Consider the following 26,574-nt stretch of genomic DNA (forward strand, 5'->3'; position numbering starts at 1 on the left):
GACAGCTAACCCTGCTATAGTCAAAATATCCTTCCGTTTTACTGTAATATCATGCTTAACTTTAAACATTTACATGTTCTACTCCTAAATACCATGCACTCTGCCCTAATGGCCAGTAAGGCTATGTTAGGGGTATCTTTTGAATATTTAAAAGGAAGGTTTAGGCCTGTCAAAAGGATCTATTTTAATAGGTCAAATTTGCAGTTATATCCTGCACAACCAGGCTTGTCATCATTTTCAAGTTGTCATTGTAGTCGATAGCAAATGAATGCTGCAGTCCATGTGTGCCGTTTAACTTACAGGCCCAGAGTACTCCTTGGTACCATATATTATGAACTTCTAGGTAAGTTAAATATGCCAGTCATGAGTATACCATTTTTACATGGTTAAAAGAGCACAAGAACCTTACCACTGATTAGCAGAGTAAAATGCACAGAGTTCTATAGCCATACAAATAGGGTTCGCAAAAAAGTCAAAAACAATTGGGGTGACCCCGCAGAAAGGGCACATTTCCAGCACAGATCATTTCAGGGGTAGTGGACCTGGGACACCTACTTACTAATGCATATTACCATGTTCTTAACTTGAGGAGGTTGTCCTGGTTGCCTCTCATGCTTCAAGCACATCCTCAATTTACCTTTTGTTGTTTTTAGTAAACATGCAGATGATAAAATCCAGCAAATAAAGGCCTGGAAAAGAATGGAGTGCAGAAAACACCAGTGCAGATCTCATGAATGGCTTCAGTTTGAGCAGAGAGTTCAAACCCCTCGGTGTCATCAGTAGCAGAATAGACAGCAACAGTGGAGGCTGTCTTTGCAACATAGACAGTCAAACAGTGGTAGAAGATGTCAATTACCAGCAACTTTAGGAAAGTCTGTGGGGCTGAGGGGTAGGAAGCAAGAGCTCCTCTCTTCAGACAGCCACTCCAGTATAAGAAAGTATCTCCAATCAAGGTCTAGAGTGGCAAGTCATAACAAAAGAGATGGATGATGAGTTTTGTGCAAAATGGCTACTCTGTTCCAGTCACCCCCACCTGCCAGTCCACCAAAAAAGTCCACTGACTACCATCAAGATGAGTTATATTGAAAAGTCCTCACCATTCTCTGAAAAAGCAATCCATGGAAAATAGTTCAAGTTTTCCTAAAATAAAGCCAATCTATTCCTTTTACTTTCTGGTCTGAAAGCAAGGGCCAGTGCAAGAATTCAGACCCATTCTGGACTTAAGTTATTAGGCAAGAACAATTCAAGATGCTGGCTGTTCATCACACCCACCCTCGGCTCCATGAAGGGGCTTGATGTGCCCTCTAGGCCTACAGGATGCATAGTTTTACATCTTAGTATCTTGGAAACATCAAAGTCCTAGGGTTTGTGGTGGAGAACAGTCACTTCCACTAAATGATCCTCCCCTTCAGACTTGAATCAATACCTAAGGACTTCTTTGATGTGCACAGCAGTGGCATCCTATCACTTGCGGCTGGCATGAAATGGGCATACCTCTTAATTTAACTAATTTGTCTGCCTGTGCTGCCGCCAAAAGGGGTCAGGACAGGGGGGTGTGGCCATTTCCACCATCTGGATAGACCTGGGTCGCATTACAAAGGCGGCGAGGCCTTTGAAGCTCCCCGCCCTGGAATGTCCATCCTGCCTGGGAGAGGCGGTCACACCTCTGCTCAGAGCAGGCCTTCGTCTCAGGCCCTCGTGAGTGATGGCTCTCACCTTTGGGGGTCCAGAAACACGTCAGTGGTGGCATAACTAGGCAGGACCAGTCAGTCAGCACACTACAGCTTGTAGGTTTTCAGGGGCACCTCTAAGGTGCTGTGAGGAAATGGCTCCCTGTTGCAGTTACCGCCCACTTTTTGCCTGATACTGATGCTGACTTGACTGAGAAGTGTGCTGGGACCCTGCTAACCAGGCCCCAGCACCAGTGTTCTTTCACCTAAAATGTACCATTGTTTCCACAACTGGCACACCCCTGGCACACAGATAAGTCCCTTGTAAAAGGTACCAGTGGTACGAAGGGCCCTGTGACCAGGGAAGGTCCCTAAGGGCTGCAGCATATGTTGTGCCACCCTAAGGGACCCCTCACCTAACACATGCACACTGCCATTGCAGATTGTGTGTTGGTGGGGAGAAAAAGGCAAGGTCGACATGGCATCCCCCTCAGGATGCCAAGCACACAAAATACTGCCTGTGGCATAGGTAAGTCACCCCTCTAGCAGGCATAACAGCCCTGTGGCAGGGTGCACTATACCACAGGTGAGGGCATAGCTGCATGAGCAATATGCCCCTACAGTGTCTAAGTCTATTCTTAGACATTGTAAGTACAGTTGTGGCCACATTAAGTATATGGTTTGGGAGTCTGTCAAAAACGAACTCCACAGCTCCATAATGGCTCCACTGAATACTGGGAAGTTTGGTATCAAACTTCTCAGAATAATAAACCCACACTGATGCCAGTGTTGGATTTATTAAAAAATGCACCCAGAGGGTATCTTAGAGATGCCCCCTGTATTTTACCCAATTGTTCAGTGCAGGACTGACTGGTCTGTGCCAGCCTGCTGCTGAGAGACGCGTTTCTGACCCCATGTGGTGAGGGCCTTTGTGCTCTCTGAGGACAGAAACAAAAGCCTGCTCTGGGTGGAGGTGCTTCACACCTCCTCCCTGCAGGAACTGTAACACCTAGCAGTGAGCCTCAAAGGCTCAGGCTTCATGTTACAATGCCACAGGGCACTCCAGCTAGTTGAGATGCCCGCCCCCTGGACACAACCCCCACTTTTGGCAGCAAGTCCAGGGGAGATAATGAGAAAAACAAGGAGGAGTCACCCACCAGTCAGGACAGCCCCTAAGGGTGCCTGAGCTGAGGGGACCTCTGCCTTTAGAAATCCTCCATTTTGATTTTGGAGGATTCCCCCAATATGAATAGGGATGTGCCCTCCTCCCCTCAGGGAGGAGGCACAAAGAGGGTGTAGCCACCCTCAAGGACAGTAGCCATTGGCTACTGCCCTCCCAGACCTAAACACACCCCTAAATTCAGTATTTAGGGGCCCCCAGAACCTAGGAAACTAGATTCCTGCAACCTGAAGACGAAGAAGGACTGCTGACCTGAAGCCCTGCAGAGAAGACAGAGACACCAACTGCTTTGGCCCCAGCCCTACCGGCCTGTCTCTCCACTTCAAGAAAAACTGCAACAGCAACACGTCCCCCAGCGTACAGCGACCTCTGAAGCCTCAGAGGACTACCCTGCATCTAAAAGGACCAAGAACTCCTGAGGACAGCGGCCCTGTTCCACAAAGACTTTAACTTTGCAACATAGAAGCAACTTTTAAAGACCACACGTTTCCCGCCGGAAGTGTGAGAGTTTCCACTCTGCACCCGACGCCCCCGGCTCGACCTGCGGAGAACCAACACTACAGGGAGGACTCCCCGGTGACTACAACCCTGTGAGTAGCCAGAGTTGACCCCCCGTGAGCTCCCCCAGCGACGCCTGCAGAGGGAATCCAGAGGCTCCCCTGACCGCGACTGCCTGCTTCACAGAACCCGACGCCTGGTAAAGACACTGCACCCGCAGCCCCCAGGACCTGAAGGATCTGACCTCCAGTGCAGAAGCGACCACCAGGTGGCCCTCTCCCTTGCCCAGGTGGTGGCTACCCAGAGGAGCCCCCCCCTACCCCCCCCTTGCCTGCCTGCTTCGCTGAAGAGACCCCTGGGTCTCTCATTGAAACCTTTTGCGAACCTGACGCCTGTTTGCACTCTGCACCCGGCCATCCCTGTGCAGCTGAGGGTGTACTTTCTGTGCTGACTTGTCACCCCTGGTGCCCTACAAAACCCCCCTGGTCTGCCCTCCGAAGTCACGGGTACTTAACTGCTGGCAGACTGGAACCAGGGCACCCCCTTCTCCATTGAAGCCTATGCGTTTTGGGCACCACTTTGACCTCTGCACCTGACCGGCCCTGAGCTGCTGGTGTGGTAACTTTGGGGTGGCCCTGACCCCCCAACAGTGGGCTACCTTCGACCCAACTTTGAACCCTTTAGGTGTTTTACTTACCTGCAAAACTAACCAAAACCTAGCTCCCCCAGGAACTGTTGAAAATTGCACTGTCTCGTTTTAAAATAGCTTATTGCCATTTTTGCTAATTCAAAATTCCTAAGATACCTGAGTAAAATACCTTTCATTTGAAGTATTACTTGTAAATCTTGAACCTGTGCTTCTTGAAATAAACTAAGAAAATATATTTTTCTATATAAAAACCTATTGGCCTGGAGTAAGTCTTTGAGTGTGTGTTCCTCATTTATTGCCTGTGTGTGTACAACAAATGCTTAACACTGCCCTCTGATAACCTTACTGCTCGACCACTATACCACAAAATAGAGCATTAGAATTATCTCTTTTTGCCACTATCTTACCTCTAAGGGGAACCCTTGGACTCTGCATGCTATTTCTTACTTTGAAATAGTACATACAGAGCCAACTTCCTACTTTGGTGGATCAGCGGTGGGGTACAAGACTTTGCATTTGCTGGACTACTCAGCCAATACCTGATCACACGACTAAATTCCCAAAATTGTCATTAGAAACTGACTTTTAAAATTTGAGCTATTTTTCTAAATTGTGATAGTCCCTGTTAGCATTTCTTTGCAGAAGAGATGGTGGTGGAGCTCAACCTCACCCCTTACCTGCATCTTAGGAGGTCAGAGTTAAGGACTCTCTGCAAAATCAAAAAGATAAAAACTGGATCAAACCCTACCAAAGTACAGCTCCAGGAGCTCTTGGCAGAGTTTGCTAGAGACAACCCCTCTGAAGACAACCTTACAGAGGATGAAGCTAGTGACCTGGAGGAGAATTTCCCCCCTCCTGTCCTAGTTAGGGAGACTAGGGTTTCTCCAATACTGACTCCACAAGTGTTAGTCAGAGATGCCTTTTCTCCCACAGGGAAGTCCAGCAACTATGGAAGCATTGAGGGCAGCCAGGAATGTTAGCCAGGATGGCCAAAATATTGGCTTTAGAGAAACATCTCCTAGCCATAGAAAGGGAAAGACAAAAGATGGGCTTAGCTCCCATCAATGGTGGCAGCAACTTAAATAGGGTCAGAGAGAATACTGACATCCTAAAAATCCCCAAAGGGATTGTAACAAAATATGAAGATGGTGATGATATCACCAAAAGGTTCACAGCTTTTGAGAGGACTTGTGCAACCAGAAAAGTAACCAGATCTCACTGGGGACATCTCCTTTGGGAAATGTTCACTGGAAAGTGGAAAGTGTAGGGATAGACTCCTCACACACTCTGGAAAGGATGCAGAATCCTATGACCTCATGAATTCTACCCTGATTGAGGGCTTTAGATTCTACACTGAGGAGTACAGGATTAGGTTCAGGGGGGCTCAAAAATCCTCGAGCCAGACCTGGGTTGATTTTGTAGACTACTCAGTAAAAACACTGGATGGTTGGGTAACTGAAAATTAAGTGCATGACTATGTTGGGCATGACTATGTTGGGCTTCATAATTTGTTTATGAAAGAACACATTTAAGTAACTGCTTCAATGAAAAGTTGCATCAGTATCTAGTAGACCTAGGTCCAATTTCTCCCCAAGAATTGGGAAAGAAGGCAGACCACTTGGCCAAGACTAGGGTAACCAAAACTTCCACTGGGGGTGACCAAAAGAAAGGGGTTACAAAGCCTCCCCAGGAGAAAGTGGGTGACACTAGAAACAAAGAAAGAGTCCTCTGTAGGCCCCCAAAAACCAGGTGGGTGGGCCCCAAGACACAACCCAAAACAAAGGTGGATACCAGGGTAAGAACTGGGATGCCACTAAGGCATGGTGCCAAAACTGTAGACAGACAGGGCACCACACCAAGGACACTTCTTGTCCCAAAAACAAACCCCTTAGCAAAATCCCAGGGGTGACCAGTGTAGCCAACTTCCTACAGGTGCCCTCTGTGCATTTTGTAATACAGCCATGACTGGGGTCAATGTTGATTTATTATTCTGAGATGTTTAATACCAAACATCCCAGGATTCAGAGAAACCATCATGTAGCTGGGGAACTCGTCATGACCAGTATCCAGTACATACATTTAAAATGAATTCCTTGTGCACTTACTATGTCTCAGAATCAAAAGAGACAAAACAAGGGCATCTCTGCCCATGCATATATGCCCTCACCTGTGCCTGCGTGAACCCTGCCTTAGGGTGACCTACTCCTGGCATGTACAGTGATAGGCGGCCTGGCACACAGTGGTGTGACAGGTCGTGTTTTCAATTTAGCCTGCAGCAATACACGCAGTCTGCAATGGCAGCACTGTGTGCGTTATGTGAGAGGTCCCTGAGGGTGGCACAATTGGTGCTGCAGCCCTCAGAGACATTCCTTAGTACCCCAGGCTCTAGGTATCCGGTGTACCATTTACTAGGCAGTTACAGTGGTAGCTAAAGAGTTTGCCAATTGTGGAAAACAGCTGGCACTGGGGACCTGGTTAGCAGGGACCTAGTGAGCGAACAGTCAAAGCCACATGGGAAACCAGGCAAAAAGTGGGGGCTAACCATGTCAAAAATGGTGCTTTCCTACATGACATCCTCCCAAATGAGAGGATGAATATAATCTTCCCTAGAGTCTTCTTCTTCCAAGGAGAAGAATCTGGAAAGGCCATCTGCATTGGCATGGTCAGTCCATGTCAAAAAGGGTGCTTTCTTTCAAAAGGTTTGACAAACTTTTTCCCTCCCATGACATTTGTGATGCCATTGTGGGACCTTACCTTTCTCTTGCCATTTCTTATGTGTATGCTGTTCAGAGCAATGTATAGTTGCTTGTTGCGTGTCCTGACTCTGAAGACTGTCTTCCTCATTGCGTAAGTAAGTCGCATAAGTGAACTCTGGGAAGTGTTGATGCTGAGTACCTAGGTTGTGTTCTTTTCAAAAGTTCTGACTACCTTTCAGCTTGGGCAATCCATCTCTCTGCCAGCGTGCTTTGCTCCACCTTGCCCTTTGAAAAACGAGTGGAGGCTCTATTGGCTGGACCCCAAAAGGGCCTTAAGCATATAGATTAATCATACCAAGGACCATCAAGTGGTCAGTCAACTTTTTGTGGGGTTCTCCTGAGCAAATAAAGGGGAGTCGGTCAAGAAAGGGACCCTGTTGAGCTGGATAGTCCTATATATTAAGGTCTCCTATGCACTGGCCAAGAAGCAGCCACCAGAAGGTCTGAGAGTCCTTTCAACCAAGGTCAAGGCTGCTACAACTGCATTAGCACACTTGGCATCTGTCCTTGATAGCTGACAGGCTGCGATGTATATGACAATATGCACCAACCGGTGCATATTTTCATGAAGCACTTCTGCCTTAAAAGCAATGTTCAGTGGGAAAGTTATTTTTGGTTCTTCAAGATATTTTGATCTTAGTTCTCTTGACAGACCCACCACGGTGGAAAGTACTGCTTTGGTATCTATTCTAAGGAGAGGAATCTGTGATTAGAAGTAGCCATCTCAATTGGATACTCTTCTCTAACCACTGATATCGGACTGCCCTGCTTGCTTCTTGTTCTGTCGAGTGGCTTCTGTTTAACATCTAAAACAAAGACCTGTTATTTCTCATTGGTTGTGAACAGTGGCCCACTCTCTATCTGAGGGTGTGGAAAGGTAAAAGACAAGCAACGAGTGAATTTACGAGGTGGTGCTTGGATGTGGCTCTAGTGTGCTGTAGTTTTTGGGGTGTTACGTAGCCAATGTTGGAACTGCATAATGTCACCTATCAGCACACAGGAGAAATGCTGCAAAAAGTTTCTGGATAGAATATGGCACCGGAGGAGACTTCTAAGGTTAGTAATCTGGTAGATAAAGTATTCAATATAAAGAGCGTTACAGAAGGTAGGTAACCTGATCTTTTTTTCTTTTAACAAAAGATGTGTGGGAGGGATTATCTTGGGTACTGTTTATTTGTATATACTGTTTTGTTCTGTAGAACAGTTGTTTCTTATTAATGTATATATTTTTAAAGTACTTCAAGATCCTGCCCTGGAGCGGAATTATTCAATGCTTATTTACTAAATTAAGATTCCTCTAAAGGAGAAATTACATTTAAGATAACTAACTTTCCCCATGTAGTTTTGATATGCTCTATGCTCCTAGACACGTCTGCAGTTTATCAGCATTAGATGTTGGTATAGAATTTTCTTTTCCACTGGTTTTGGTTGCAGGAGATAATCATTGAAAAAATAAGTATGCAAGGAGTATCTGCACTTGTACATTAACATTAGATGTGGGTAGGAGATGGTCCATCCACTGAGTACGTTTGCGATATCTGTTTTTGTCATGTCCGAGGCACTGTGTCAGTGTTCAGATAAAGTATACTATCGGGTGTGGTTATAGAATGGGCCTTTGCACTGGATATGACTGCAGTATTTTATCAGGTGTAGCCATGGAAAGGTTACTGGCGTTTGGTAAGACTGCAGTACGATGGCACTGTTTATGGGTGCAGTGCCTTATTGACTGTGGGTGTGTAATTGACATTAGATCTAAACATGCAAGGGCACACAGATTAACAGAGGTGAGTATAAAATTCTTTGTGACACTGATAAACGTGCTTCAATGTGATTTAATTGCTAAGAGTGAATTTAAACTTTACAGGAATGTTTTTTCATCCTTTTGTTATAGTTAAATTTGTAACATTTGGTTTATAATTAGATGGTCTTCATGCAGTGAATTTGAGTAGATCAGATTCTTTCCATCTATTTTATGTAGTAAGAGCTTACACTTTTTACATATGTATGCAAATATGTATGTGTGCCTATATATAAGTCTCTCTCTCTCTCTCTCTCTCTCTCGTGTGTATATATATATATATATATATATATATGTTCGATGGCATGTGTAGCTTCAGATACACATGCTATGTACAGGTCCTGCCATCTAGTGTTGGGCTCGGAGTGTTACAAGTTGTTTTTCTTCGAAGAAGTCTATTAGAGTCACAGGACCGAGCGACTCCTCCTTTTCGGCTCCATAGCGCATGGGCATCAACTCCATCTTAGATTGTTTTCTTTCCGCCACCGGGTTTGGACGTGTTTCTTTTCACTTCGGTTGTTCGAGTCGGAAAAATATTACAAACTCTCTAAATTTGTCGGAATTGTTTTTGATAGAGTATCATCCATCATCGACACCTCGGTACCGGTGGATACAGATCTCTACTTGCACTTCGGGGCACCCGCGCCCAACTTGGGCCTGGTCGGCCCAGACCAAAATTATCATCGAAGCCTCATGGGCCGGACCCCGTTTAGATTCTGCCCTCAGTGCCACGCCAAGTATCCCTACACGTACCAACATCTGGTTTGCAACCTGTGTTTATCTCCGGATCCTCAAGAGGATACCTTCAAGGCCTGTAAATCCTTCCACTCGAAAAAGACTCTGAGAGACCGAAGAGCGCGAAGGTTAGAGATGGCATCCAGAAGCACCATACGCCTCGACTCAGAAGAGGAGGAGATGATCCACACTGCCGTCTCCGTTCGGGGGTCTGATTCCGAACAAGAGTCCGACATCGACCGACCAGTGACAGCGGGCCAGCACGTGAGTACGCTTGCCCCGACCCAACCCAAGCCCAAATACAAGGCCTCGGGACGCCACTGCCAGAAGTCCATGGCACCGAGAAAGGTCACACCAACAACAAAGCCGTCGGACTCAAACCAAGGCAGAGGCTCAGAAATTATAAGGCACCGACCCATCAAGTCGAAGCTCTGAAAGTCACTCTCAGAGCCGAGGCCAACAAGTACTTCAGGCCCCTTCGATCCCGAAAAAACGTGCTTCGGAGCCGAAAAAGCATACATACACTGAGGAGCATGGAATTTCAAAGCAATTAAAAGAAAGCCATAAATTTGCTGAGGAACTGACACAAATGGAGGATTTTGATGAGAAACAGGCCAGAATACAAATCCATAAAGACACTGGCAGAATCCTCACTGCACCTCCTTTAAGAACAAAGAGGAAACTGGCCTTCCATGGACGTTTGGACACTGATCAGCCACTGGCTAAAGTGCCAAAACCAAGAGAAAAATCTCAGCCTCCTCAGTTTTCACCTCATCAGTCTCCTCCTCATTCTCCTCACCTAACTGTCTCCCTGCCTGCTACCCCCACTGCACAGTCTCCATCACACACTGTACAATCACAACAAGATGACACTGATCCATGGTACCTCTCTGATGATCCAGTTTCAGATAATAGTCCAGAGTGCTATCCATCAAAGCCATCACCCCCCGAGGATAGCACCTCATATACACAGGTTCTAGCCAGGGCAGCGGCATTTCACAACGTGGCCATGCACACAGAACCTCTTGAGGGTGACTTCTTATTTAACACAATGTCCCCAACTCACGCCACCTACCAGAGTCTACCCATGCTTCCTGGCATGTTAAAACATGCACATCAAATCTTCCAGGAACCAGTTAAGGCAAGAGCTACAACTCCAAGGGTAGAAAAGAAATATAAGCCACCACCCTCAGACCCAGTTATTATTACACAACAGCTACCCCCATATTCCGTAGTGGTCAGCGCAGCAAGAAAAAGGGCTCACTCCCAGTCCTCTGGAGACGCACACCCTCTAGATAAGGAAAGTAAAAAATTTGATGCTGCAGGTAAAAGGGTGGTATCACAGGCAGCTAATCAATGGCGTATAGCCAATTCCCAGGCCCTAATGACCAGATCGAAGAAAAAAAACTTGTAACACTCCGAGCCCAACACTAGATGGCAGGACCTGTGCATAGCATGGGAATCTGCAGCAGAACATGCCACGAACAGATGTACACTGGGTAAGTGACATTTTATATATATATATATATGTGTATGTGTGTGTGTGTGTGTGTGTGTGTGTGTGTGTATATATATATATATATATATATGAATAAATATATACATATGTTCGATGGCATGTGTAGCTGCAGATACACATGCTGTGCATACTTCTGCCATCTAGTGTTGGGCTCTGAGTGTTACAAGTTGTTTTTCTTCGAAGAAGTGTTTTCGAGTCACGGTATCGAGTGACTCCTCCTCTTCGGCTCCATTGTGCATGGGCATTGACTCCATGTTAGATTGTTTTCTTTCCGCCGTCGGGTTCGGACGTGTTTCCTTTCGCTCCGATAGTTCGATTTGGAAAACCTTGAAAACTATGAATTTCTCGTCTGTAATGTTTCGATCGCGTTACACCTTCTATCAACACTTCAGTACAGTCGAAACAAACATCTCTACTAGCCCTTTGGGGCGCGCGCGCCCAACTCTGGGCTGGTCGGGCTGACCACGTGGAAGCCTCATGGATCGGACTCCATTCCGATTCTGTCCTCGGTGCCACGCTAAATTCCCTTATACAGACCAACACCTCGTCTGTAATCTTTGCCTTTCCCCGTACCATCGGGAAGAAAATTGCGAGGCCTGCAGATCCTTCCGGTCAAAAAAAACACTTCGGGACAGAAGAGCACGAAGGCTCGGGATGGCGTCAAAAAGTTCCGAACATCTCAACGTCGAAGAGGAAGAAATGATGCAGACCGCAATCTCCGTTCAAGGATTCGACTCCGACCAGGATTGCGAGGAGTACAGACCGGTCACGGCAGGACAGCACATGAGTACGCCTGCTCCTGTACCATCTAAGCCGAAACATAAGGCCTTCGGGACGCCACTGCCGGAAGGCCATGGCTCGACCCGAAAGAAAACACCCGGTGACCAAACCACCGGTTCAGCACCAAAAAAGGCCACTCCTCCGAAGCCATCGGAGTCGAGCCGAAGCTCTGGCTCCGACTCTAGCAAACAGCACTCTTCCGAGTCCAAATTACAAAAATCTTTTTCGGAACCGAGGTTATCCACAATGCCATCTTCTTTTTTTTATACCAAAAAAGCCAGCTTCAGAGCCGAAAAGAGCTGGGTATGCTAAGGAGCAAGGACTTTCAAAAACACCTAAAGAAAGCCATAAAACTACTGAGGAGGACTCTAAAATACAGCCAATAATGTAAGTAATGGATGAAAGGCAACCCAGGATTCATATCCATAAAGAAACTGGCAGAATTTTAACAGCATCTCCTCTAAAACCTGAGAGTAAAATAGCCTGTCAGGAGGAATTTGTCACTACACAGCCTCCAGCTAAAGTGCCAAAAACAAAGGAAAGACCTCCACCTCCTTATTTTTCTCCTCCTCAGTCTCCTTCTCACTCTCCACACTTGCATATCTCTCCTGCTACCAGTCCTACACCAATGCAGTCACCATCCCATTCATTTGACTCACAGCAAGACAATGTGGACCCATGGGATCTTTATGACCCAGACCCCCATTCCCGACAATTACCCTGATTGCTATCCCTCTAAGCCCTCACCACCAGAGGATAGTACAGGCTACGATCAAGTGCTAGCTAAGGCGGCAGCATACCATAGTGTCACTATGCACACTGAACTATTGGAGGACAATTTTTTGTTTAATACACTCTCCTCCACGCATGCAACATACCAGTTGCTCCCTATGCTCCCTGGCATGCTAAAGCATGCTGATCAAATAATTAGCGAGACTGTAAAAGCAAGAATAATGACTCCTAGAGTAGAAAAAATACAAGCCACCTCCTTCTGATCCTGTCTTTATTACTCAACAACTCCCTCCAGACTCAGTAGTGGTAAGCGCTGCCAGGAAGAGGGCAAACTCAGTTGTCAGGTGATGCACCCCCCACCAGACAAGGAGAGTAGGAAGTTTGATGCTGCAGGGAAGAGGGTGGCATCTCAGGCAGCCAACCAATGGAGAATAGCCAACTCACAGGCGTTGTTGGCCAGATATGACAGGGCCCATTGGGACGAGATGAAAGATATAATTCAGCATCTACCCAAGGAACAGCAAAAGAGGGCACAGCAGATAGTTGAAGAAGGGCCAGCCATCACCAACAATCAGATTAGGTCTGCCCTAGACTCAGCAGATACAGCAGCCAGAAGCATCAACACTGCTGTAACAATCAGGAAGCATGCATGGCTTAGGTCCTCAGGATTCAAACCCGAAATCCAACAGGCAGTGTTGAATATGCCATTCAACAAAAAACAGCTTTTTAGCCCAGAGGTCGACACTGCAATAGAAAAAATGCGTAAGGATTCAGACACCGCAAAAGCGATGGGTGCACTATACACCACACAATACAGGAGATCCTTTCGCAAACCCCAGTTTAGACGTGGATTTAGGGCTCAAACTGCAGAGGCATCCACATCACAGCCAAAGCCAGCCTACCAACCTCCATACCAACGAGGTGGTTTTAAGAGCACATATAGATGCCAGTACCCCAGAGGCACAGGAAGATATCAAACACCTAAACAAGCCTCACAAAAAAGTAAACAGTGACTTGTTCCATTCCCTTCCAATCCACATCTCCCCTGTGGGAGGAAGACTGTAAAAGTTCCACACCAATTGGCTAAACATTACCACAGACAACTGGGTATTATCAATTATCTGCAATGTCTATTGCCTAGAATTGATACAGACTCCCCAAACATTCCACCAAAACCACACAAAATATCCACAGAGCATATCACTCTGTTACAGGAAGAAGTCAAATCTCTATTACTCAAACAAGCAATAGAACCCGTGCCACATAATCAAGTAGGGACAGGTGTTTACTCACTGTATTTCCTCATTCCCAAAAAGGATGGCACCCTAAGGCCAATATTAGATCTCGGGACCCTCAATCTTTACATCCTGTCAGAACACTTTCACATGGTAGCTCGCCCGGATGTTATCCCAATACTTCAAAAACACGATTTCATGGCAACATTAGACCTCAAAGATGCGTATTTTCATATACCCATCCATAAGGCACACAGAAAATATCTCAGGTTTGTCATTCAAGGAAAGCACTATCGGTTCAAGGTGTTACCCTTTGGAATAACCACAGCTCCAAGGGTATTCACAAAATGCCTAGCAGTAGTCACAGCCTACCTAAGAAGACAACATATACATGTCTTTCCATATCTAGACGATTGGCTGATAAGATCAAACAGTCATACGCAGTGTCAAAATCATGCGCATTACGTAATACAAACCCTGCACACGCTCGGGTTCTCAATAAATTATTAAAAGTCGCAACTACAGCCTGCACAAATACAACAGTATTTAGGGGCAATACTAAATACTCAAAAAACGCTTCCAAGTCCAAATACGCAGCTAATAAAATCATTCCAAAATATTATAGCACAAATACAGTCAGGTCAACAGTACACTGTCAAATTTGTCATGAAAATGTTAAGAATGATGGCATCATGTATTGCAGTTGTTCTCCATGAAAGACTACATTTGTGGCCCTTGCAACAGTGCCTTGCACAACAATGGTCACAAGCACAGGGTCAACTTCAAGATCTAGTGTTGATAAACCGCCAAACATACATGTCCCTTCAGTGGTGGAATTCCACAAATCTAAACAAAGGGCGGCCATTTCAAGACCCTGTGCCTCAGACCATAATTACAACAGATGCATCAATGATTGGCTGGGGACCTCACCTCAACAATCACAACATCCAAGGACAATGGGATGCCCAAAACAAACAGCTACACGTAAATAACTTAGAGTTGTTAGCTTTCTTCCTAGCACTCAAGGCTTTTCAGCCTATTCTTATTCCCAAAATGTCCTGATCAAAACAGACATTGTGACCACCATGTATTACCTAAACAAACAGGGAGGGACACATTCATCCCAGCTCTCCCTCCTAACTCGAAAGATTTGGAAATTGGCAATACACAACCAAATTCACCTGGTAGCACAATACATTCCAGGGATACACAACCAATCGGCAGATGTTCTCAACACAAATCATCAACAAACACACGAGTGGGAGATTCACCCTCAAGTACTTCAGAAATGCTTTCAGTAATGGGGAACACCAGACCTAGATCTGTTCGCCACCAGTGAAAAAGCAAAATGCCAAAACTTTGCTTCCAGATACCCACATCCCCTATCCAAGGGCAATGCTCTATGGATCAATTGGTCAAGGATATTTGCTTACGCTTCCCCCCTCCCACCCCCCCCAACTCATTCCATTTCTAGGCAACAAATTGCGTCAAAACACACTCAATATGATACTCATAGCACCAACGTGGGCATGTCAACCGTGGTACACAACACTATTAGAGCTGTCAGTGGTACCACACTCCAAACTTCCAAACAGACCAGACCTGTTAACACAAAACAAAGGGCAGATCAGGCACCCAAATCCCAACGCGCTCAATCTGGCGATTTGGCACGTGAGGTCATAGAATTTGGGTATTTACACCTACCATCAGAATGTATGGAAGTAATTAAGCAAGCAAGAAAACACACTACTAGACAGTGCTATGTGAACAAATGGAAAAGACTTGTATATTACTGTCAATCTAAACAAATTGCCCCTCTTACAGCATCAATACAAGATATTGTATGCTATTTGCTTCATTTACAAAAATCAAGTTTAACATTCCCTTCCATAAAAATATCTCACTGCAGTTTCCGCATATTTGCAAAATGTACAGCACAGCTCTTTATTTAGAGTTCCTGTTATCAAAGCCTTCATGGAAGGCTTAAAACGCATCATTCCACCCAGAACACCTCCAGTTCCTTTGTGGAATACAAACATAGTGCTTACGCGATTTATGGGCCCACTGTTTGAACCTATGCACTCATGTCAAATACAATTCTTAACACTGAAGGTTGCCTTCCTAGTCGCAATTACATCATTGCCAAGAGTTAGCGAAATTCAAGCTTTCACTATTGAGGTGCCGTTCATGCAAGTACACAAACATTAAGTCGTACTATGAAGTAACCCTAAATTTCTTCCTAAACTAGTATCACCTTTTCATATCAATCAAACAGTGGAACTACTAGTCTTCTTCCGACAGGCAGATTCTGTTGCAGAAAGAGCTCTACGTACATTAGACATTAAAAGAGCATTGATGCACTATATAGATAGAACAAAACCATTCAGAAAAACGAAACAGCTATTTGTAGCTTTTTAAAAACCACATACTGGTAACCCCATTTCACAACAAGGGTTAGCAAGATGGATAGTAAGATGCATCCAAACATGTTACGTTAAAGCCAAAAGATAGCTCTTAGTTACTCCTAAAGCACATTCCACAAGAAAGAAAGGTGCTACAATGGCCCTCTTAGGAAACATACCAATGGCTGAAATATGTAAGGCAGCTACTTGGTGAACACCACATACATTTACTATACATTATTGTGTAGATGTTTTAGCAGCACAGCAAGCCACAGTAAGTCAAGCTGTACTAAGAACATTATTTCAAACAACTTCAACTCCTCCAGGCTAACCACCGCTTTTATGGGAGGACTAACTGCTTTGTAGTCTATGCACAGCATGTGTATCTGCAGCTACACATGCCATCGAACGGAAAATGTCACTTACCCAGTGTACATCTGTTCGTGGCATGTTCCACTGCAGATTCACATGCACCCTTCCACCTCCCCGGCAGCCTGTAGTTGTTTGTTAACAGCATGTGTACATATGTGTGTGGGTGTATATATTCAACATTCCATTAGCATGGACATCTCTTTTCTGTATACTCTCACTCCTACCTTACCCTCTGCGGGAAAACAATCTAACATGGAGTCGATGCCCATGGGCAATGGAGCCTGAGAGGAGGAGCCACTCGATCCCATGACTCGAAAACACTTCTTCGAAGAAAAACAACTTGTAACACTCAGAGCCCAACACTAGATGGCAGAAGTATGCACAGTATGTAAATCTGCAGCGGAACATGCCACAAACAGATGTACACTGGGTAAGTGACTTTTTCCATATATATATATATATATATATATATATATATATATATATATATGTTTGATGGCATGTGTAGCTGCAGATACACATGCTGTGCACATCCCGCCATCTGGTGTTGGGCTCGGAGTGTTACAAGTTGTTTTTCTTCTAAGAAGTCTTTTCGAGTCATGAGATTGAGGGACTCCTCCCATTTCGGCTCCATTGCGCATGGGCGTCGACTCCATCTTAGATTGTTTTTTTCCCGCCATCGGGTTCGGACGTGTTCCTTTTCGCTCCGGGTTTCGGTTCGGAAAGTTAGTTAGAATCTCGGAAAAATCATCGGTATTGTTTGCGTTCGGTATCGGGTTAGTTATAACAGATCGACACCGACTTTTGAAGAGCTCCAGTGGCCCTTCGGGGTTTTTTCGATCCCCGTTGGGGCCTGGTCGGCCCGGCCACGTGTCTCTTCAAGGTTGATGGAACGGACCCCATTCCGCTTCTGCCCAAAATGCCATAACAAGTATCCATATACAGATCAGCATCTGGTCTGTAACGTGTGTTTGTCGCCAGAACACAAGGAAGATACTTGTGAAGCCTGTCGAGCGTTTCGGTCCAGGAAGACACTAAGAGACCGAAGAGCAAGAAGACTGCAAATGGCGTCGGCGCCGACAGGACAAGGGTGTTTCGAGGAGGAAGAAGAAACCTTCTCCATCCAGGAATCGGACTCGGATGAGATCGATCCCAAAGGGACGCCGAAAACCGTGAGTAAGATGTCGAAACATAAAACTCACGAGAAGACCACAAAAGCCCAGGGGACGCCACCACCAACAGGCCATGGCTTAACCCGAAAAATAGGTGACCGATCATCGGCACCGAAAAAGGGCACGCTGGTGTCGAAGTCATCCGACTCCGGTCGAGATACCGCCACACAGCAATCTCGGGCCCGATATAGCGGCTCCGAGCAAGTTCGGCACCGAGACAGCGGCACCGAAATGAGTCGGCACCGAGAGACGACGACGCCGAAAATAAAAAAGGTCTCGTCGGAACCGGAAAAAGTAGCCGAAAAGGTTTCGATACCGAAACATCCGGCCTCGGAACCTAAATCAAGTTCCTACACAGAGGAACAAGGACTGTCCTCACAAATGAAAATACATAGATTTGGACAGGAATTGGAGACGATGGAGCCAGACTACACCCAAAGAAGGCTACACATCCAAAAAGAAACGGGAAAGATCAGCACTCTCCCTCCTATTAGAATGAAACGCAAACTTGCATTCCAGGAGAAAGACAAGCAGCCACAGGCAAAGGTGGGTAAACAAGTAAGCCTGCCACCGTCTCCACAACGCTCGCCGCAAGCATCACCGGTAGCCACTCCACCTATGATGCAATCCCCGACTCATACAGGGATGAGTCAAGATGACCCTGACGCATGGGACCTTTATGATGCTCCAGTGTCAGATAATAGTCCTGACTGTTACCCAGCTAGACCGTCGCCACCAGAAGATAGTACAGCCTACGCACAAGTGGTGTCGAGGGCAGCGGCATTTCATAATGTCAGCCTGCATTCAGAACCCATTGAAGACGACTTTCTATTTAATACACTGTCGTCCACACACAGCCAGTACCAGAGTCTTCCCATGCTACCCGGAATGCTAAAAAACTCCAAACAAGTGTTTGAGGAGCCTGTAAAAGGAAGGGCCATTACTCCATAAGTGGAGTAAAAATATAAACCGCCACCAACAGACCCCGTGTACATCACACAACAGCTAACACCGGACTCCGTTGTAGTAGGGGCAGCTCGCAAGAGAGCGAACTCATATACTTCAGGAGATGCACCACCTCCAGATAAAGAAAGTCGAAAATGCGACGCAGCAGGAAAAAGGGTGGCGGCACAGGCAGCAAACCAGTGGCATATTGCAAACTCACAGGCTTTGTTGGCCAGATACGATAGGGCTCATTGGGACGAAATGCAACACTTTATAGAACATTTGCCCAAGGAGTTCCAGAAAAGAGCACAGCAAGTAGTAGAAGAGGGACAGAGCATCTCCAACAATCGGATACGGTCAGCAATGGATGCAGCAGACACAGCTGCTAGAACTGTCAACACAGCAGTGACAAGAAGGAGACATGCATGGCTGCGTACATCAGGATTTAAACCAGAAATACAGCAAGCTGTGCTGAATATGCCATTTAACGGACAGCAGTTGTTTGGGCCGGAGGTGGACACTGCTATCGAAAAACTTAAGAAAGACACTGATACGGCCAAAGCCATGGGCGCACTCTACTCCCCACAGAGCAGAGGCACATTTAAAAAAACACAGTTTCGAGGGGGTTTCGAGGGCAAAGCACAGAACCCACAACCTCACAAACAAGGCCCACTTATCAGAGCCAATATCTGCGATCAAGTTTTCGGGGACAATATAAAGGGGGACAGTTCCAAAAAAGTAGAGGGAAGTTCAAAAGCCCCAAAACTCCTCAAAACAAGCAGTGACTTCCAAGTCACACATCCCCAACACAACACCTGTGGGAGGGAGACTCAGCAAATTTTACAAACATTGGGAGGAGATAACAACAGACACTTGGGTACTAGCAATTATCCAGCATGGTTATTGCATAGAATTTCTCAAATTCACTCCAAACGTCCCACCGAAAACACACAATATGTCAAAACAACATATAGATCTTCTAGGACTAGAATTTCAGGCATTGCTTCAGAAAGAAGCAATAGAATTAGTACCAAACTAACAGAAAGGAATAGGAGTTTACTCTCTGTACTTTCTCATACCCAAAAAAGACAAGAGTCTGAGACCTATATTAGATCTCAGAACATTAAATACCTACATCAAATCAGATCACTTTCACATGGTGACATTACAGGACGTAATGCCACTGCTCAAACAACAAGACTACATGACAACACTAGACCTAAAGGATGCATATTTCCATATACCGATACATCCTTCACACAGAAAGTACTTAAGGTTTGTATTCCAAGGGGTACATTACCAATTCAAGGTGTTGTCATTCGGAATAACAACTGCGCCAAGAGTTTTTACAAAGTGCCTGGCAATCGTAGCGGCACATATCAGAAGGCAGCAAATACATGTGTTCACGTACCTAGACGATTGGTTAATCAAAACCAACACGCTAGAACGGTGTTCACAACACACAAAATATGTCATAGAAACCCTCCACCAACTAGGTTTCTCAATCAACTACACAGTCACACCTTCTGCCGTGTCAAACACAGCAATACTTAGGGTCGACAATCAACACAGCAAAAGGGATTGCCACTCCAAGTCCACAAAGGGTTCAGGCATTTCACAATGTAATACAAAACAAAAAATACAAGTCAAAATGGTGATGAAACTCCTAGGCATGATGTCCTCATGCATAGCCATTGTCCCAAACACAAGGTTGCACATGCGGCCCTCACAACAGTGCCTAGCATCACAATTATCTCGTGACTCGAAAAGACTTCTTCGAAGAAAAACAACTTGTAACACTCCGAGCCCAACACCAGATGGCGGGATGTGCACAGCATGTGAATCTGCAGCGACTAATGACACGAACAGATGTACACTGGGTAAGTGACATTTTCCATATAGTCACTTTAAAAAACAAAGGTTACAAGGACGTTATAGTTAGACTCTGAATTTACTCATACAAAACCATAGAAATTCAGCAGTGTCCTAAGGTAACTATAACTTGCACCCCCGCCACGCACATTTTTCTCTTTAATGTTTCATTGATATAGTAAACACGTTATACAAGTTTTCATGAGTCCTGTAGTATCAGGGGTAATTATCAGTGGTGCATGTTATAGTTACCTAAAGGCGTGAGTTATAGTTACTTGAAATAACTATAACAGCTGAATTTCTATAGTTTTGTGTGAGTAAATTCAGAACCTAACTATAACGTCCCTTTAACCTTAGGTTTTAAAGTTAATTTCTATGTCATTTTAATTCTATTTCCTAACTATAACATCCCTGTAACCTTTCAGTGAATTTCTGTGTGTTTTTTTAATTTTTTTAAACATGAAGTAATTTTCATTACTATACATAAAGCCAACCTGTTCCACACAGGCCCTGAGGCCAAACCCTCATAACCACCCAACTTCATGCTATGCATGGCTTTCGGCTGTGCCTGCCACCAGCCCCCGTAACCACGCATGGCTGAAAGGCCTGTCTCTCTGGGTTTAAGAATAGGTGTGAGATGGTGTCTCTCTGGACGTGAGGGGGTGTCTTAGGGTCTGAGTGGTTCTGTGAGTGGATGTAGACAGTCTGAGTGGGTGCATGAGTATTTTAGTGGGACTGTGAGTGAATACATGAGGTCTGAGGGGTTCTGTGAGTAAGTACTTGAGGGTCTGAGTGGGTCTGTGAGTGGAAGCGTGAGTGTCTGAGGGAGTCAGTAAGTGTGTCTGTGGGTCTGAGTGTGCATACGTGAGGGTCTGAGTGGGTCTGTGAGTTGGTATGGAAGTGTCACTTTGTGACTGAGTGGATGTGTGAGGATCTGAGACTGGTTACATGAGGGTCTGAGTGGGTCTGTGAGAGGATGCAGAGTGTCTGAGTGAGTGTCAGTCTGAGTGGGTGCTTCATTGTCTCTGGGTCTTCTAGTGAGTGTTGGAGTGACTCAGTCGGTCTGTGAGTGGGTGCATCAGTCTTTGAGTGCATCTATGAATGAATTAGTGTGGGAATTAATGATTTTTTTTTCTCCAGTTTTTTAATGTTTATCACTAATTCATCGAAATGATACATGGGGCTGCGCTGAGCGTAGCAACGTATTCGCAAATATTGCGCATCATTAAAAAAAATAATTTTAAGGTCATAATTTCACCCTCAAAGACCCATATCACCTCCACCCTAACCCCTTATGCCACTTTTAATTTTTATTTTCAGCCCTGGGGGCCGTGACCCGTAACCTAAATGGTAGCCGCAAATTTCTGGTCAGATTGGAGCCAGCAAATCACAGCATTCCTGTTGGCATGCTCATTTGTGAATTCATTGTGACAGATCCGCTGCCCTAGATATACAAATTTATTTTCCCTTTAATATTTCAAAAACTACTCATCGGATTTACCCAAAATATCCAAAAGAGTAATCTGTACACCGAAACCTACCTTTCTGCCAAATTTGGTGTAAATCCGTCCAGCAGTTTCAGCGTGTTCAAAACTCCTGTGGCAATTAACCTGGGAAAGGCATGTTTTTTTGATACGCCCACCCCTCCCTGTTCTCAGCCCTCGCTTGACGCATAACCCCAAAACTTTCCGTGCACAATATGAATCACCAGCACAACTTTTTTTGCCAGGGGGGGTGGGGGGGAGGGGTGAGGGGGAGTTGTGAAGATTCGTCAAACAATGCCAAATATATAGGCAAGTCAAAAAACACTTTTTCTATGGAACCGTGGTCCTAACTGTAACTACCTATTGGTGACCACCAGTAGGTAATATATATATATATATACACGCGCACACACACACGCGTAGAAAAAATGTGTGTAAAATACACAGCAAAAGACTGGAAAATGTATGCTTTTGGAAACCTGCCTAACGTTTATAGAAATTAGATGTGGTTGTGGCATTTGATGCCACAACATCATGTGTGCTGCACAAGAACATAGTCTTAAATTTCTGGCAATGATTGTGCTGGACTTTGTTCTTGTGAATGTTTTGAATTGTGAAGTTTGCAGGTTAGTTCTTCCTACCACTCAGTACTATGGTGTTAGAATTTGCCTCTTCAGGTATGTGTGTTCTCCACTCAATGTCAAAGCTGGTTAAGTTTTACCACACTTACTGGGACAGAGCTACTCCAGCCCTGGGGGTGATGGGGTGGAGAGGAGAAAACAAATAAATGTAGCAGTATGCATAGTTGGTGTTAGTGCACATAGAGTTAGTTCTGGGTGTTAGTGGTCCTGATTCAAAACTAGACTTTGACTCAGAGGCCACATGTGCACATGACTTAAAGAGCATATCCTTCTCCATTAAATTTTCGATATCTGTGATCTCTTTTGAGCTGAATTCATATTGAGTCATTTGATTTCCTCATCAGATACTAATTCAGATTGTGGATGCTTCTTCTGTGATCACCTGGGATTTTGATGTGTGCAAAGGAGACATCGTCTTCAATATCTACCACTCCAAGAGGGTTCCAGCAGCTCCAAAGAAAGAATCGTTAGCAACACACAGCATCACCGGACCTGGAGGGAACAATGTACAGCTTATAGACAAAGCATGGCAGCTGGGGAGCGACTACAGCATGGTAGAGTCTCCACTGACTTGCAAGGAGGGTGAGAGTGTGCAGGTAACTATGCCCTAAACTCACACCTAACTTTAACTGTTCTTAGTGGTTGTAAGTTTAAATGTATAATTGTAAACTAATGCTTTCCTACCTTTGTAACAGGTCATTGTGCTACTTTTATGTGGAAAGCAATCTTAACATTAGATCTTTCATAGATTGACATGATTCAGTCATTCTCCATTTTTGAGCTGGATGGCCCCTGTAATAATACAATAGCAACAGTGTCACCTTTTTAAAGAAAAATAAGCATTTGTTTTAGTTAATTCTTCACATCATGATAAATTACCCTGAGGTCAACAGCCGAGTTGAAAGCCACTGACCCCCCCAGTCCCTTGAAGGCCATCAAGCCTCAAATTCTCAGCTGCACATCATGCACAAGGGAATCCCTATTCAGAGTTCTGCTCTGGATAATGATCTCTTACAGTTTTCAAGTACTTTTTACTTCTGCTGGACACTTCTTGACCCAGGGCATTTTCTCTGACAGTGCTATTGTTTCTGGGTAATAATTTTCTAGAATTTTCAGGCTTTTTATTCCTGCCACAATGGCAGAATTCAAGAAAACACTGTTCAGATCCAGTGCTTCCTGTGACAAAAATAATTTTTTGGGTGATGGCACCCATGAAGATTACATATAGTTTCTTTAACTCAAAAGCACAACCAAAGTTTGGAAGATTTGTTGTTGTTCTTCAACAAAACCATCAACAACTGTGAAAGTCACCTCCTTCAGTGGCTTTAGAGTAAGAAGGCTTCAGAGGTTACTTCTCCAGTATTGGATCGTTCGTAGATTCACATGCTTGAATCATCCCAGTCGTCGAGGTGGTAGTCTCATGGCAACCTTAAATATACATAGCAGTAAGTGTATTAAACTACGCCTCAATGGCCTACACAGGCACTGTTATAGCCTATCCATGCTCTTTCATAAAAAATTGTTTTTTAAAAAGAGATAACCACATCTGGACTATAACCAATCAGGTGACAGCAGCCTCTAGAACACTCCCAACAGAGGCTGTTTCCCTCAGATTTTCTACCGCATGTCGTGTGAAGGGAGTCTCCCTGAGCTCTGCTCAGCTTCTTTTTCTGACAAAATTTATTTCTGATATCTTGGATTTCCAGGGGACAGAGTGTCCCAACAAACTAAAAAAGGACTTTTCAGAAATTGTGACAGTTGTGGAAGAAAAAGTCTTCCTATTGATGACCCCTACAAGAAGTGCCTCTACTGCCTACATCCAGATCATAAAGTGAGAGATTGCAAGATTTGTCGCACCTCCAGTCATAAAACCCTGAAAGACAGAGAGGGTAGACTTTTGTTATGTCTACAAAAGCAGAAGGCTTTGGAATACCCTTCTTCTGAGGAGAGTGAAGCCTCCTCAAAGACTTCAGTCCCTAAAAGGGCCTAAAAGTAAATAGACTTTCTGCAGAAACTCCAAAGAAAGTTTAAAAAAAACTCTAAACACCTTTCTTTAGAGAAACAAAAAGGCCAAGAAAGCTATGCCTCCTCGTCAGAAACCCGGCTAAAAGCCTTCAAAAAGGTTCACTCAGAACCTACAATGCGTTTAGGGAAAAAAGCACCTCCAAAAAGTACTTCTCTGTCTTTGTCACTCAGGAAACAAATAAAAAAATTCTCTTCAGACTCTGACAAAAAAGATTTGTTGACGACAATAATGTTGACGACCATGTCTGCAGTAACAATGACGATAATGTTGACGTTCACCATAGCAGTGGTGTCCCCTATGATAGTCACGTCGTTGCCACTATCATCGATGACGATCATAACAGCTAAAATCTACAAAAGAGCACTGTCGACGACTATTCAGCCATCAGCTACGCACGTGCGACGAAGAAATCCTTGCCGAGAGACAACCCACCTAAGACTGCGTCGACATCGGACCAGTTGACGAGTCACAAATCGAAGGCCCCATTGACGATGGACTCGTCAACGTGTCCATCGATGATGGACACAGCGATGAGAAAAACGTCTACAACCGATCTGATGACCACTTCAGAAATATCAAGCTTTCTCCCTCGTTCATTGATAACTGTAGGAAAGAAAGCATCTCCAATCCTACCAATGCATACGTCCCCAAGTAAGGTATTGCCGTATCCTCCTTAACACCTGACGACAACGACAGATCTTCTTAAGATGACGGAATGTTTGGAGTGGCCAACAGTCCGTTACAACTTAACATGAAATGTCAGGACCCGGATGACGATGGGGATGATCATTATCAGGACAGCTATTACTCAGCAAAGCTCCAACCAGATCCGTCGTATTCCGCATATGGGGACATAGACACCTCTGTCCCTATGCCAAGGTCTTTAGTGAGAGATCTCCAAAACATGTTGCAGGACTACTACAGAAGGTTTCCGCCCTCAGTATCGGCAACTCCGTCCACGCAGCAGTATGACCTGCAAGTGGGGCTGCAGACCCCTCTCCTTTACCTTCCAGGGACACCACTCAGGCCGGACACGAACATCCCTTTCGTACAGCCACCTCAGGATGAGCCTCGGTCCACAGATGAAGAAAGGTAAGAGGGAGAAATACCCGGAACCACTCCTAGTGAGTGGGACGAATACCTGCTTCCTACACCATCACCACAGTTTGCAGGACTGGTGCATTAACCCCAGAGGACATAGGGGGATTCCATAATTTAATGGAAAGAGTGGCTAAACTTTTCGAACTGCCCATTCTCTGATGAGAAACTGATTGTTTCCTGTATGACTTTAAGGAACCATCAAAAAGTCTGTTAGAGCCATACCTATAGTTGACTTTATATGGAAGGAAAGATTAAAAGCAATGAAAACCCAGCTACAATACCTTCCCAGATCCTGTGTTTGGAGAAAAAGTATAAAGCCCTGGAAGATTCTCCAGCTTGTTTAATTGCACAGCTGAAGCCAGATTTTATGATTTCTGAGGTGGCGCAGTGCCCATCGAAAAACCCTTCAACACCAATAACATCCCCTTCAGATTGAGAAGGACGTTGTCTGGACAACATAGGAAAGATGTTCTCCTCAGTAGCAGCAATAACAGTCAAAGCTGCCAACTGATTGCCCACATTTGCCGATCATATCTGCCTAGAATGGGAAGACATGTGTTCTTACATTGACCTCTTGCCTGAGGACGCTAAACTAGAGGCAAAGAAAGTGTTGCAGGAGGGAGAGCGGATCGCAGCCGAAGTGATTGATTGCATGATCGATATCTCACTAACAGGATTTAGACAACTGAGGGGGTGGGGGGTGCAGCGGTGTTGCACAGACAGGGCTGGCTGAATTCTACTTGTTTTAGGCCAGAGGTTTAAAGCAAACTACTTGACATGGCATATGATGGGGAAAGCGTCTTCAGCAAGCATGTGGATGAGGTGTTACAATCCATAAAGGCAGATACAGACACGGCCAAATCCCTAGGTACATTGCAGGACAAAAGACAGCCAGAAGGACTAAAAGCAGGGGAAGTTACTCCTTTTGCTGTGGTTTCCAAACATATAGACAACAATACCAAACTGCTCAGACAGGTTTTCGACAGCAGTACGGACAACACCAGCAG

The 26,574-nt window shown here is 45.0% G+C and overlaps 1 protein-coding gene across 2 annotated transcripts in view; it reads left to right on the forward strand.

Annotated features, from left to right (window-relative positions):
* SEC14L1 (SEC14 like lipid binding 1) overlaps window positions 1-26,574 on the forward strand; it is a 443,723-nt gene that overhangs the window by 302,769 nt on the left and 114,380 nt on the right. For both annotated transcript variants that reach the window (XM_069200247.1, XM_069200248.1), the window contains one exon: window positions 22,785-23,036. In XM_069200247.1, the coding sequence (XP_069056348.1) occupies window positions 22,785-23,036 (252 nt within the window). The remainder of the gene's footprint in view (window positions 1-22,784; window positions 23,037-26,574) is intronic.

This window comes from Pleurodeles waltl, chromosome 7 (genome assembly GCF_031143425.1).
Source record: "Pleurodeles waltl isolate 20211129_DDA chromosome 7, aPleWal1.hap1.20221129, whole genome shotgun sequence".
Taxonomy (NCBI): domain Eukaryota; kingdom Metazoa; phylum Chordata; class Amphibia; order Caudata; family Salamandridae; genus Pleurodeles; species Pleurodeles waltl.